The following is an 11,245-nucleotide window of genomic DNA, read 5'->3' on the forward strand; positions in this document are numbered from 1 at the left end:
AGGGAATTCAATGGTATAAGCAGGCAAATCTATATTACAGCAAATACGTGTATATATGTAGATATACATATTTATATACGTATACTCTCATATATATATTTATTTTGCATGGATAATATATGTGAGTATGTGAATATATATGTTAAAACAAACAGTAACGCTTTTACTCTTATCAACATAATAAAATATAACGCTTTTTTGCTTTTAACTACAAGTCAAGGGTGATAACGGTTTTATTATTTTGGGAATACAAGAACAAAGCAAGTTATCGTTCTTGAAGAAGGAAGAGCAAAATTTTAACGTCGGCATTTCATCAATTTTACAGAACTAAAGTCATCAGTCTCAACTAGGAACGTTAAGTATGGGTGATCGCGGTGAGGGCGACACGCCCGGTGGACCTGGAGCGAACACAACGACGATACAAAGAGGCGAGGCGGAGGAGTTCGTTAATTTTCTATTTAGGGAAGGATTTTTTGAGAAAAAAGCAGATTTTGAAGCGTTTGACTTGCACTCAATAACTCCATCTTTGTCATACTTGATTCACAAGAGTAGCGGAAATCCGAAGAACGACTGCAGCACGGTCATATCGGATTACTCCTCGCTGGCCTTGAAGAAACACAACCAACAGCCTTCTTCGTCAAGAATGGGACATAGCGGCTCAGGCATCCCGCAGTGTCCAGGTGAGAATTCTGCCTTCAGGGAGTCTTCGCAGCAGTCCCTAAAGCCACATGGCAATCCCGCAAGCTCCCACGAAAAACAGGAACTCGCATTTCTAAAGGACCGTGAAACTGTCACAACGTGGCGCGCAAACGACATCGGTATAGGGCTTTTACTGTATGGCGAGGCAACATGCTTCGTTTTGGCGCGTATGCTGGAAATGGCACACACAAATGTGTTAAAGGAAGGGCCCGGAGACAAAAGCGACATGTCAAAAGAGGGTGCATACTGCGCGGGAGACGCAGGAGTGGCAGATCGGCTCGGCAGAGTGATTTGCTGGATTTTGGGTCCGAGAATAGGGAGGATGGGATTGCCGGGGGGAGACGGAAGGCGCCCTATTCGCACAGATGAAGCCGGACCCCACGAGGGTGGTGGCACCGGAGCGCAGGATGAAAACAGACAGACGGGCCACCGCTATATGACGACTGTGGAAAGAGCCAATTCGGGAGCGACTTTGGCTAGAAGGAGCATATTTATTTTGAACCCCTACCTGGATGTGGACGAAATCAGGAGCATATTGAGATACGACGTGAACGGCTCGCCACAGGTGTGCCAGGTGTTTTCGTGCAGAGCAGACATGCTGGACCTGGGCCTGGAGGACTTCGAACTGGTCACCAGGTCTCCCTGTTTCCTGCTGCAGGTGAAGTGCAGCATCGGGTTGACTCTGCCAGTCTACATTTACAGGAGAAGGGGCGGCGGGGACTCGGGGGACCGCGGCTGCGAAGGACAGTGGGACTTGCCGCCGGCCAGCATTCTAAAGGGAAGGTATTTGACGGTCGGCGACGACTTCCAAAGGTCGCTGGAGGCCCTAACTGGCCTTTACGGCTGGTTAAAGGAGCACTCCCTGAACCCAAGGTCGGCATACTTTGACATGGACTTCGGGAGATTCTACTACAACAGGACCCTCGAACTGCTCTCTAATATTGAATACATAGTGAGGCTCTCGAACGGGATCGAGAAGAGCGGCGCCGGTGTCGTCATAGGCAGAGTCGATCCGAGACTGGGAGTAGGACTTACGAGGTCCCTGGGACTTTCCAAGTTCGCCACACCGAACTCGAGATGCTCGGTTTCGACAACGGCCTCCAACAGCACGCCGGTGAGCGTTGACGAGCGGCAGCCCGAAAGCATGGGTGTGCTGAATGGATTGCTGTCCTCGGCCGGCCCAGGTCGCGGACCGGCAACAGGTGCCCTGGAGCCTCCGCTGAACGTCGGCGGTTGTCATCCTACGGGAGCCAACGGCGGTGACGGTAACTCGGAATTGTCCAAAAGGACGGGAAGGAGGGGAGTGAGATTTGCCCCAGGCGTCTGTGCGGGAGATGAGATCAGCAAATTCGAGATCTGTGCGAACGGCGAGAACGGCAGCCAGCTGGCGACGAGTCCGCGTTCCCATTACTCTAAAATAAACAAGCCGAGTGACAACAACAACAGTACCCGCGGCGAGAGTGGCTCCCAGCCTCTGGTGCCGTCGGTCATCCCTGGCGGAGGAGCCCAATCCGGGACGGCAGGCGCGGCTCCTGTCGTTCCCACCTCCTCCTCTCCGAACGCGACTGCGAATCCGACGAGTGCCACCGTTGCACCGGTCATCAGCACGCTGGTACCAGGCGCGATAGTGCGATTTAGGTCTCAAATACCAGTGGACGCAAAGCTGGTGCAGGGAGTCCCGGAAACGGATTACTTCACGCACGTGCAGCAGGTTTACTACCACTTTCAGAAAGGCGAGTGGCGCGCGGTTTATGGTCCGTCAAAGAACAGACAGCAAAAGTCGTTTTCGGTAAACAAGTATGGATTTTACGAGGCGAAAAGGCTTGCGGAGGAGTGGCGGCTTCGGTACCTTTATTCGAACCCAAACAACAACGGAACTGGCTTGCAGACCAGCGACGGCGCGAGCTTCGGCCTGAGCTCCAACGGCGGAGGGCCGTTAGCCAAGAGCAAGACCAGAAAAAGAAAGGCCTCTTATTCGGACAAGCCGGCAGCTGCGGGCCAAGCGAAAGGCAGAAGCGCGAGGCCCATCTCGGCCCCTCTAGGCCCGAACGCCTGTGACCTTCCCGAATCCGGCAGCGTCCAAAAGATTGCGGAGGTGGCCGCGGGCTACTCCTCCATCGACGGAATGGTCGCGTTCGGAAACGCCGACTTTTCGGCCATCTCGGAGCGAGAGCTGATTGTTGATGGAAAAGGCGGCAGCAGCGGAGGTGGCTGCAGCGTTGCTCTCGCAGAGACCGGGGCCGGCGGTGCTCGCGCTGTCGGCGTTGGAGCATACGTTGCAGTGAAAAGCGAGGGCAGCCGCAAGCCCCGGAGCGAGCTGATGAACAAACAGGTCCTGCACCCCTCGACCGTTCCCGGCGGCCACTTCGCGGGTGCTCCAGCAATGCCGGGCAAGCCTTTAGCGCGCGCAGCTGGCAGCAAGAGCGCGCTTCCCGAGGGCGTCAACAGAGGCGCGATAAGCGGCGTTGGCGGCCTGGAGGGCAGCTGTTTAGGGCTCGAGAGTGTTGTTCTTGACCAAGTGAGCAAGGCCTACAGCGGCGGCCTAATCGAGATGGACAGCTATTTAAGAGTTGGAGCGCTCGGTGGGAGCGGCGGTGTGGAGTTAGTTCCGCCGGGGTTGCAGAAAATCGGCGAGATCTGCGTCCCCAGCGGGGGCGACGCGATCTCCTCCTCGGCGTCTTTGGCATCCACGTCAAACTCGACACCTATCGTAGTTTCGGAGGTGTCGTCGCCTTCCATCTCCTCGCCCGTGTCGATTGGAGGGATTTCCTCCTCCAGAGCCATCTCGCCCGACAAGCCCTTGGCGCCGATGAGGGTCGGGGGAGCGGCACCTCGCAAGGGTGGAGTTCCTGGAGCCCACAACGTTGGCTTCGCGCAGAACGGGGACTGCCATCCCAAGGTTCCCTTCGATATGACTAACCTCAGCAGCGTTGGCAACGCAGGTCTTAGGGCCGCGAGCAAAGCCAAGGCCAACGTCGGCGGGGAGGTGCTTCCGCAACCGCCTCGCAAGGGGAGCGCGGTGATGGTTTCGGACGGTGGCAGCATGGGCGACGTTATTTCACTCTCCGCGGTCAAGTGCGAGAACGCTGGCGACTGCGAGGCGGGGGGTGGCCTGATGATGGTCAACAGGATGGACGGCCCCAACAGAAACGGGCTTGGCGCCCGCTGCGGCGGGGAGGCAGTAGGTCGCGAAAGTCCCTCCGGCAGAGCGAAGATCTACAGTGTTAGTTTCCTCGATAAGCGGATGCCAGGGTGCAGACCCGAGTGCCGGGGCTCACAGAGCGGAGTGGGGCTGAATCAGGAGCAGAGGATTTTGGACAATGAGCCCGCTTGTTCTGGCGGAGTCACGGACAACGACATCATAGGCAACGACTCTGTCGACAGCAACCGCAAGGTTAACAGCGACTCCGGGAGAAACGGTGATCACAGTGCCGGAGACGGCAGTAACAATGACTGCGGCGGTAACCCGTGGATCAAAAGAAACGGATGGGAAGAAGACCTCATAGTCGACTCCTTTTTTGTGGGGCACTTGGGCGCGAGTGTGCCTTGAGCGCGTCCTTGATCGTCGTCCTGGCCTTGCGACGGGCGTACTCGCGTCCAAGTGCGAATGCGTGCGCGTTGGTGGGCGACAGTCTTGAGTAGAGCTGATAATTATATTAGAATTAGGATATTTGTCTCTGTTTCATCATCTTGAATATCCAAGCCGCTTTACACGTTTTCTACTGAAAAGGCAGTGCATGGGTGGGGCCGGGCCTGCCGGACCTCCGGCGCCACGGACTGCAGCACACGCGTGCGCGCAGAATGTGAAATTAGGCGGTACGCGGAAATCATTGTCTGACCTATATGCGATCTCAAGGGTAATATAGGCGTAAGTACATGCACATAACTGCAAAGTGAGAGGGAGGGAATATGCAAAAATAGAAAAGATTATTTGATTTGCGAGTGCAGCGATATATGTGAATAGTATAAGGACAAGCATACATACATACATACATACATATATGTACACGCGTATATGTGTATATTTGAGGATTTAAGCACGAAAGGAGCAAACAGATCAAAAGCATAAATAGGGAAACAGAAAATACGTTTATTTGTGTGTGGAGCTGGCGCAGGGCACTGAACCTTTTTTCTTGAATTAGAGTGGACATATCAGTATACTCTGCGCAAGAGTAGGGAACGGGTTTAGCGAGAGGGCAAATAGGCGTTGCTCGACTTTAAACGACCAGATTTTGCTATGTTTGAGTGGGGACTTAGCTATTTGACCGCAGGTATTCAAGGAACATACGATAAAGTAATAGTTAAAGCCAAACACAAGGGAGAACAACACTCGATTTTGCGAACACTTTTAAAATGATTAGTGAAAAGAACTGCAGTGCTCCTGCACTGAATTATGGGAGTTTGATTAGTGAATTGAAAGAAAAAATATCGCTTATCAGAAGCAACTCTGGACATGTGGAATACAGCAACGAAAACGTTCAAGTTAAGACAAATGGAGGAGCTAGGGAGAATAAAAACAAGGATGCGAATAGCGGAGAACAGAGCGTTATTAAGAAAGCCAATAGTAATCTTAAACCGGATGAGAATAACACAGCTTCCTTTGAAGGCAAAATAAACGCGCAAACCCCCTTGGACAAATCAAACGGTGTAATGAATTACGAAAGCAATAAAGACGAAGCAATAAGCTTCAAATATTCCAAGCCGTTTCCGTATCCCATATGTTTTGTATCAAAGTCCCTTCCAACTCCGCCAACTGACTACAATCTCAGAAAGGTGAATGCGGATCTGAACGAAAAAGAAAACAATGAGACTTCGGTCCTAGGGGAGATTGGAGCGAGGGAGGAATTAACAGCAATGCCGGACAAAGGGGAAAATGTTGGCAAAATTACAGACTGCGTTAGCGAGAATGCTAGAGGCGCACATAAAAATCTAAAAAATAGATTGAACTCGTCGAGTGAGTATGCTGAAGGGCGTAAGCAAATTGGTGAGTATGGAAACGAAACAAAATATTGCAGCAGATATCCAAATAATGCGGTTTGTGACGCAATTACAGACGACGGAGCAGGTGACGATTACAATATTAGTGGCAGCTCGCAAATAGATCTTTCTAAATTTGGGAGAAATTTTATAGTTGAAAGTCAAAAATTGTCTGCAATAACAAATAACGCTCGCGTCAATCCCCAAAACAGAAATTTAGACCAGTATTCATCCGTAAATTTGCCTAAAAGCATTGACGGTTCAGAATGCTGTAAAATTGATCATACAAATAACAAAAATCCAAACTGTGCAGATAGTTCAGAAAAGAGGGTAATGTTGGCTGAAAACAACGGCACCAACAAAAATTTGAGTGAATTCAACAATGGCTCCAAGGTGATTAGTGGCAGCAATAAAAACACTGAACTCGGTTTTAATTGTGCGAAAAAACAACAAAGAAGGAACATATTCACCACAAGATATTATATAATGGCGTCAAAGCTAAGGGTCATTCAATAACGAGGTCACTCCAAAAACACGAAAAAGGAATTCTCTAGAGTGCTATCGGAAAATACCGCACTTGCAACTCAAACACCTGCCTTGCTGTGTCACCGTTGTCTTTATCTGAAAAAACCTACACACATACATGTTTACCGCCAAACGTGTTTTTAAGCAAAGGTTGCCGCGAACATAGCAATAGGGTGCGAAAATGATTACAAAAGTCGACGGAAAAAGTAAACGAGTTGGTCCAAGGTATTGCGATGCAACCATGCTTATTTAAAGTGAGGCGTAAATAAGACCTCTGGTGTTTTAACAAAAAGAAGGTTAAATTTAAATTCAGCAGTGCTTTTCGATAACAACCACAGATACAGTTGCTACCGGAATAAAATGTCTAAAGAAGGAAGATTGTTTCTGTCATTTGAGAAAAATAAAACCAAGAATTCGGACACAAACGATAGGAGAAAGGTAGACAAACTATTTTCGCAGGACGAGCTTGATTTAGATGACACCAACAGCAATAAGGCCCCAAATGCTGTAAATTTTTCAACGGACAAGTACTCCAATCAGAATGAGTATAAGAAATCAGAGGAGTTTTACAAAAATCATCCAGAACTGTTGCTTGAATTTGAGGAAGGCAAGGAATATCACGGGGATAATATTGAAGCGGTGAAAGCAAGCGATGAAAAGGCTAAGTCGAAATACATGAATAAGATACAAGAATACGTTAATTTAAGAAACATTGAAAAACAAGAAATAAATGAGGAAAAAATTCAAAAAGAAATTCATGTTGAAAATAATGATATGGTTTTCATAACGAGTTCATATAAGAACGTTTTAAAAGAAAGGGAGGCTCTTAAGAGAAAGTTATCTAAAAGCCTCTCATGCGACACTGGAAATTTTGACAAAAATATATTTAATATGAGATTCAATAATGATTTTAATACTAAAAGTGAAACTGAAGTTGAGGACAATACTTTTGAAAAAACAATCGAAAATAAAACTAGTTCAAAATCAAACGTTAATCTAAAAATATACGACGATTTGAAAAACAGTAGCACTTCCAGCCCTAGTATTACTCATGAAGATATTAGTTATTCAAATGATGTCACTGAATTAAACAAGGTTGAAAAGGCTTCCGACGATAAAAACTTTGAAGACAGTAATGATGACGTAGACGTGAACGTGAAAATACTAAAAGCGAGAGAAAGATACATTCTAAGAAAACAGGCCAGGTCCGCTAATTTAAAAAAAAAAGCTCTACTATAAACACAAAACTTTGTTAGTAAGTTAATTAGAACATAAATGAGACCCGTAAATTTTTATTTAAATAAATTGAGATTAAAGGCATTGTTTGTCTACTTTATTTCTCATTTAACTTTTGTCCCACAATAACCCTAGTTTGCATGTACCAAGAAAAGCGGCAGCGCCAACTACCAACACTTAGTATATTTAATTTGATAACTTTAAATTATAAAAAATAAACTGAGAGGTTCATTTTTCCCTTGATGCTTTTTAATTGAAAATTAAGGAAAATAAGGTGGGATATTTGTATGTATTAATATATATTGGAGTTTGCTTTTTTGTATATTCGTACGAGTTGCTATTAGCGATCTATTTAACAGTGATTTGTAAATAGGAGTGGCTAGATAGAATATCATCTTGACAACATTTTAACATTAAGTAGCAACACAAGGATAAAGAATCGCGAAGGAGACAAAGTATTGCTGCAGGTATTTCAAATCACTTATCTGTTAACTTATATATAAGCTGTCACGATAATTTAACTATATTCTATAATTTTGGGGCAAAATACATACGCCAGCGAGTGATAGCATTAATATTAACTGCTGCATAGTTTATTCAGATTTAGATAATAGTTGATATTTCAAATACAATATTAAATATAATCAGATTCCTTTCTTAATATTAATAATTGGAGATTACTCCTTGCTTGGTAAATATTCAAACAAAGACTTTAATACCAAAACATCAGATCATGAGTGAAGAACACAAAAATGCGTTGGCAGCCTATGCTCAAAAAGTAAAAGAACACAGGGAGTTGGAGATAGCACTAAAGAAAAAGAGAATGGAGATAAGAGAACTAAGCAAAACTTATGATAAGACTGAGGATGATTTAAAGGCATTACAAAGTGTTGGCCAAATAATAGGCGAAGTACTGAGACATTTGGAAGACGATAAATATATAGTTAAGGCGTCAACAGGCCCTAGATATGTTGTGGGGTGCAGATCAAAATTAGACAAAAGCAAACTTACATCAGGAACAAGAGTAGCATTGGATGCAACAACACTGACCATTATGAGACGCTTACCAAGGGAAGTAGATCCAATGGTATACAATATGTTGCATGAGGATCCTGGAAGTGTGAGCTATTCTCAGGTAGGTGGTTTAAATGAACAAATAAGAGAAATAAGAGAAGTAATAGAGCTTCCATTAACAAATCCTGAGTTATTCAAAAGGGTTGGAATAAAAACTCCAAAAGGCGTGCTTCTTTACGGTCCTCCCGGAACAGGAAAGACACTGCTCGCGAGGGCAATGGCTTCCTCTATGAATTGCAATTTTATGAAAGTGGTCGCTTCTGCTATAGTAGACAAGTATATTGGAGAGAGCGCTAGGGTAATAAGAGAAATGTTTGGTTACGCAAAAGAACACCAACCATGTGTAATATTTATGGATGAGATAGACGCAATAGGAGGTAAAAGATTTTCGCAGGGTACATCCGCAGACAGAGAAATACAAAGAACATTAATGGAATTATTAAACCAATTGGATGGATTTGACGAACTTGGTGCAGTTAAGATTATTATGGCAACAAATCGCCCTGACGTTCTTGACCCTGCATTACTTAGACCAGGTAGATTAGATAGAAAAGTTGAAATACCGTTACCGAATGAGACATCTAGAGTTGAGATATTAAAAATACATTCAGCTAAACTTGCAAAACAAGGTGAAATAGATTTTGACTCTATTTGTAAACTTTGCGACGGATTCAACGGTGCTGATATGAGAAATGTTTGTTCTGAAGCCGGTATGTTCGCTATTAGGGCCGAAAGAGATTATATTATCGAAGAGGACTTCCTTAAGGCTGTTAGGAAATTGGCTGAAAATAAAAAAATGGAAGGGAAATTAGACTATGAAAAGGTTTAAGTAAAATTGATATTAAAAGTTTAAATGATAATAAATAGTTGAATCTCTGTTATTTAAAACCTATTATTTACCTTTACTTTATTTGTTTCTAGTTTATCTTTAAAACTCGAATTTTAAACATCAATTCAGTTGAATCAATATCTATGAACCAGATTACATGTACATATATTGTAAAATTTAATAAACATCCAAATAATATTATATTCAATTACTTATTATTGTTTGAATCAAATCTCCTTATTTTAATTAAGTATACAAAGTTATGTATAAGAGTCAAAATAGATAATGTTAATTGTATAATTACAAAAGCGGAAAGTAGGAAAAAATTAGGTTTGGTATAACAAGCATTGTTAAATGCCATTTTATCTTGTAAAGGAAAGGATGTTAAATTCGGAGATATCAAATTTATATTACAAAATAGTTCAAGTAAATGTTTACCAAACCATATTAAAGAGCATGACCATGAGAATACGAATACCGAATAGAATTTAACAATCAGTGCTATTAATATGAGCATTTTACTGCATAAAATGGATGCTATATAACCAAGTATTCCTACAATAATTGCAATTATTCCTGATTGGACACCAACACCAACAATAGTTACGTAATAATAAGTAACTTGTGATCTTAAATCTGGATCGCTCTTTTTGCTGTCTGAATATTTATAACTAAAACAATATAATACAATTGAGGCAACTAAAGATGCGTTTCCAATATATGACATTGTATAATCCAACATTCCAATTCTTTTTGATATTCTGAGATTGCCTGAATGGTGTCTTCTAATTATTGGCAATTCAGTTAACAAATTAAGTGCCAAGAATAAATAATAGTAAAATAAAATATTTGAAAGTTTGTCACCTGCCTCTAAAACCTCAATGTTATTTCCCAATTCAGATAATTCAAATTTACACTCGACCATTAGTTTAGTTAATGATATAACAATAACCGGCAATGTTATAAATACTGAAAACAACATCCCAAGTTGCTCTGTCAACAACTTTGTTTTACATATTTTCACCCATTTTATTTTGATTTTCATTTTATGGAGAGTGTACAAGACAAAAAAGCCTAAATTTACTAGTATTCTTAGTCCCAGTATTGATACAACAAATATTGTTAAGTAATTAGATATCAAGGATGTCCCCTTCACATCCTTAAAGTTGTAGTTGTTACCCAAAAAACTTAAATAATTGATAAATAAAGATACTACATATATTCCAATGGTGAAACATGTCAACAACAGTAAATTCTCTAATACTAATAATATTTTTTCCTTACTGTTTTTATTTTCGTTATTATTCTTAACTAAATCTTTAGTAATTTTTTTGTCTGAACTTTCAGTATTTACCTCCTTTTCTATGTTTAAATCAACTATTTCTATTATTTTTAAATCATTTACTTCGCTTAACCCATCCATTTCTCGTTTATTTAAACAGTCAACTCAAAAGAAAAAATAGATATCAAAACGAGTATATAAATAGATATATCTTATGTTAAACTTAATTGCTTTTAATAAAAATGGGAAAATATTCTTAAATTCTTAAGTGGGTTTAATGCTTTATGCTCGTTATTTTATTCATTTAATTTAAACAAAGTTTACACTCCTTTTTTCTCTAATTCAACTAGTACCCATTCAAATTATTATAAACAAAAAATATCAAGTCAAAAGGAAGTAAAATAAAATTAATACAACTCAATTTAAATAACCCAAATAATAAACCTAAAATTATCTTGTTTAATAGCTATTTCAAGAATTGTTTAAAAACATTATGCCGCCACAACACGCTACAGTTATATAACAATGTGGACAATTAAATTTAAAAAATTGCATGCATGCACAATCTCGTTTGTTTAAAGACAAAAATGTTCTGAAAAAAGATTGAATAAAGTATAATTAAA

The 11,245-nt window shown here is 42.2% G+C and overlaps 5 protein-coding genes across 5 annotated transcripts; 4 read left to right on the forward strand and 1 right to left on the reverse strand.

The window, feature by feature from the left end:
* Nucleotides 1–361: 361 nt before the first annotated feature.
* FG386_002309 (uncharacterized protein) lies at nucleotides 362–4,249 on the forward strand (the record flags this gene model as incomplete). Its single annotated transcript, XM_067341671.1, has 1 exon — nucleotides 362–4,249. The coding sequence occupies one exon, from the start codon at nucleotides 362–364 to the stop codon at nucleotides 4,247–4,249; it is 3,888 nt and encodes a 1,295-aa protein (XP_067198950.1).
* Nucleotides 4,250–5,052: 803 nt separating this feature from the next.
* FG386_002320 (uncharacterized protein) lies at nucleotides 5,053–6,192 on the forward strand (the record flags this gene model as incomplete). Its single annotated transcript, XM_067341682.1, has 1 exon — nucleotides 5,053–6,192. The coding sequence occupies one exon, from the start codon at nucleotides 5,053–5,055 to the stop codon at nucleotides 6,190–6,192; it is 1,140 nt and encodes a 379-aa protein (XP_067198961.1).
* Nucleotides 6,193–6,561: 369 nt separating this feature from the next.
* Nucleotides 6,562–7,440, forward strand: FG386_002331 (uncharacterized protein; the record flags this gene model as incomplete). The annotated part of the gene is made up of 1 exon (XM_067341693.1): nucleotides 6,562–7,440. One exon carries the CDS (start codon nucleotides 6,562–6,564, stop codon nucleotides 7,438–7,440), a length of 879 nt encoding a protein of 292 aa, XP_067198972.1.
* A 730-nt stretch (nucleotides 7,441–8,170) lies between these two features.
* Nucleotides 8,171–9,340, forward strand: FG386_002342 (26S proteasome regulatory subunit; the record flags this gene model as incomplete). The annotated part of the gene is made up of 1 exon (XM_067341704.1): nucleotides 8,171–9,340. One exon carries the CDS (start codon nucleotides 8,171–8,173, stop codon nucleotides 9,338–9,340), a length of 1,170 nt encoding a protein of 389 aa, XP_067198983.1.
* A 208-nt stretch (nucleotides 9,341–9,548) lies between these two features.
* On the reverse strand, nucleotides 9,549–10,763 carry FG386_002353 (membrane associated protein; the record flags this gene model as incomplete). The annotated part of the gene is made up of 1 exon (XM_067341715.1): nucleotides 9,549–10,763. The coding sequence occupies one exon, from the start codon at nucleotides 10,761–10,763 to the stop codon at nucleotides 9,549–9,551; it is 1,215 nt and encodes a 404-aa protein (XP_067198994.1).
* Between the last annotated feature and the right edge of the window lie 482 nt (nucleotides 10,764–11,245).

The sequence above is a fragment of the Cryptosporidium ryanae genome, assembly GCF_009792415.1.
Source record: "Cryptosporidium ryanae isolate 45019 chromosome Unknown contig_41, whole genome shotgun sequence".
NCBI classification, from domain to species: Eukaryota; Apicomplexa; class Conoidasida; order Eucoccidiorida; family Cryptosporidiidae; genus Cryptosporidium; species Cryptosporidium ryanae.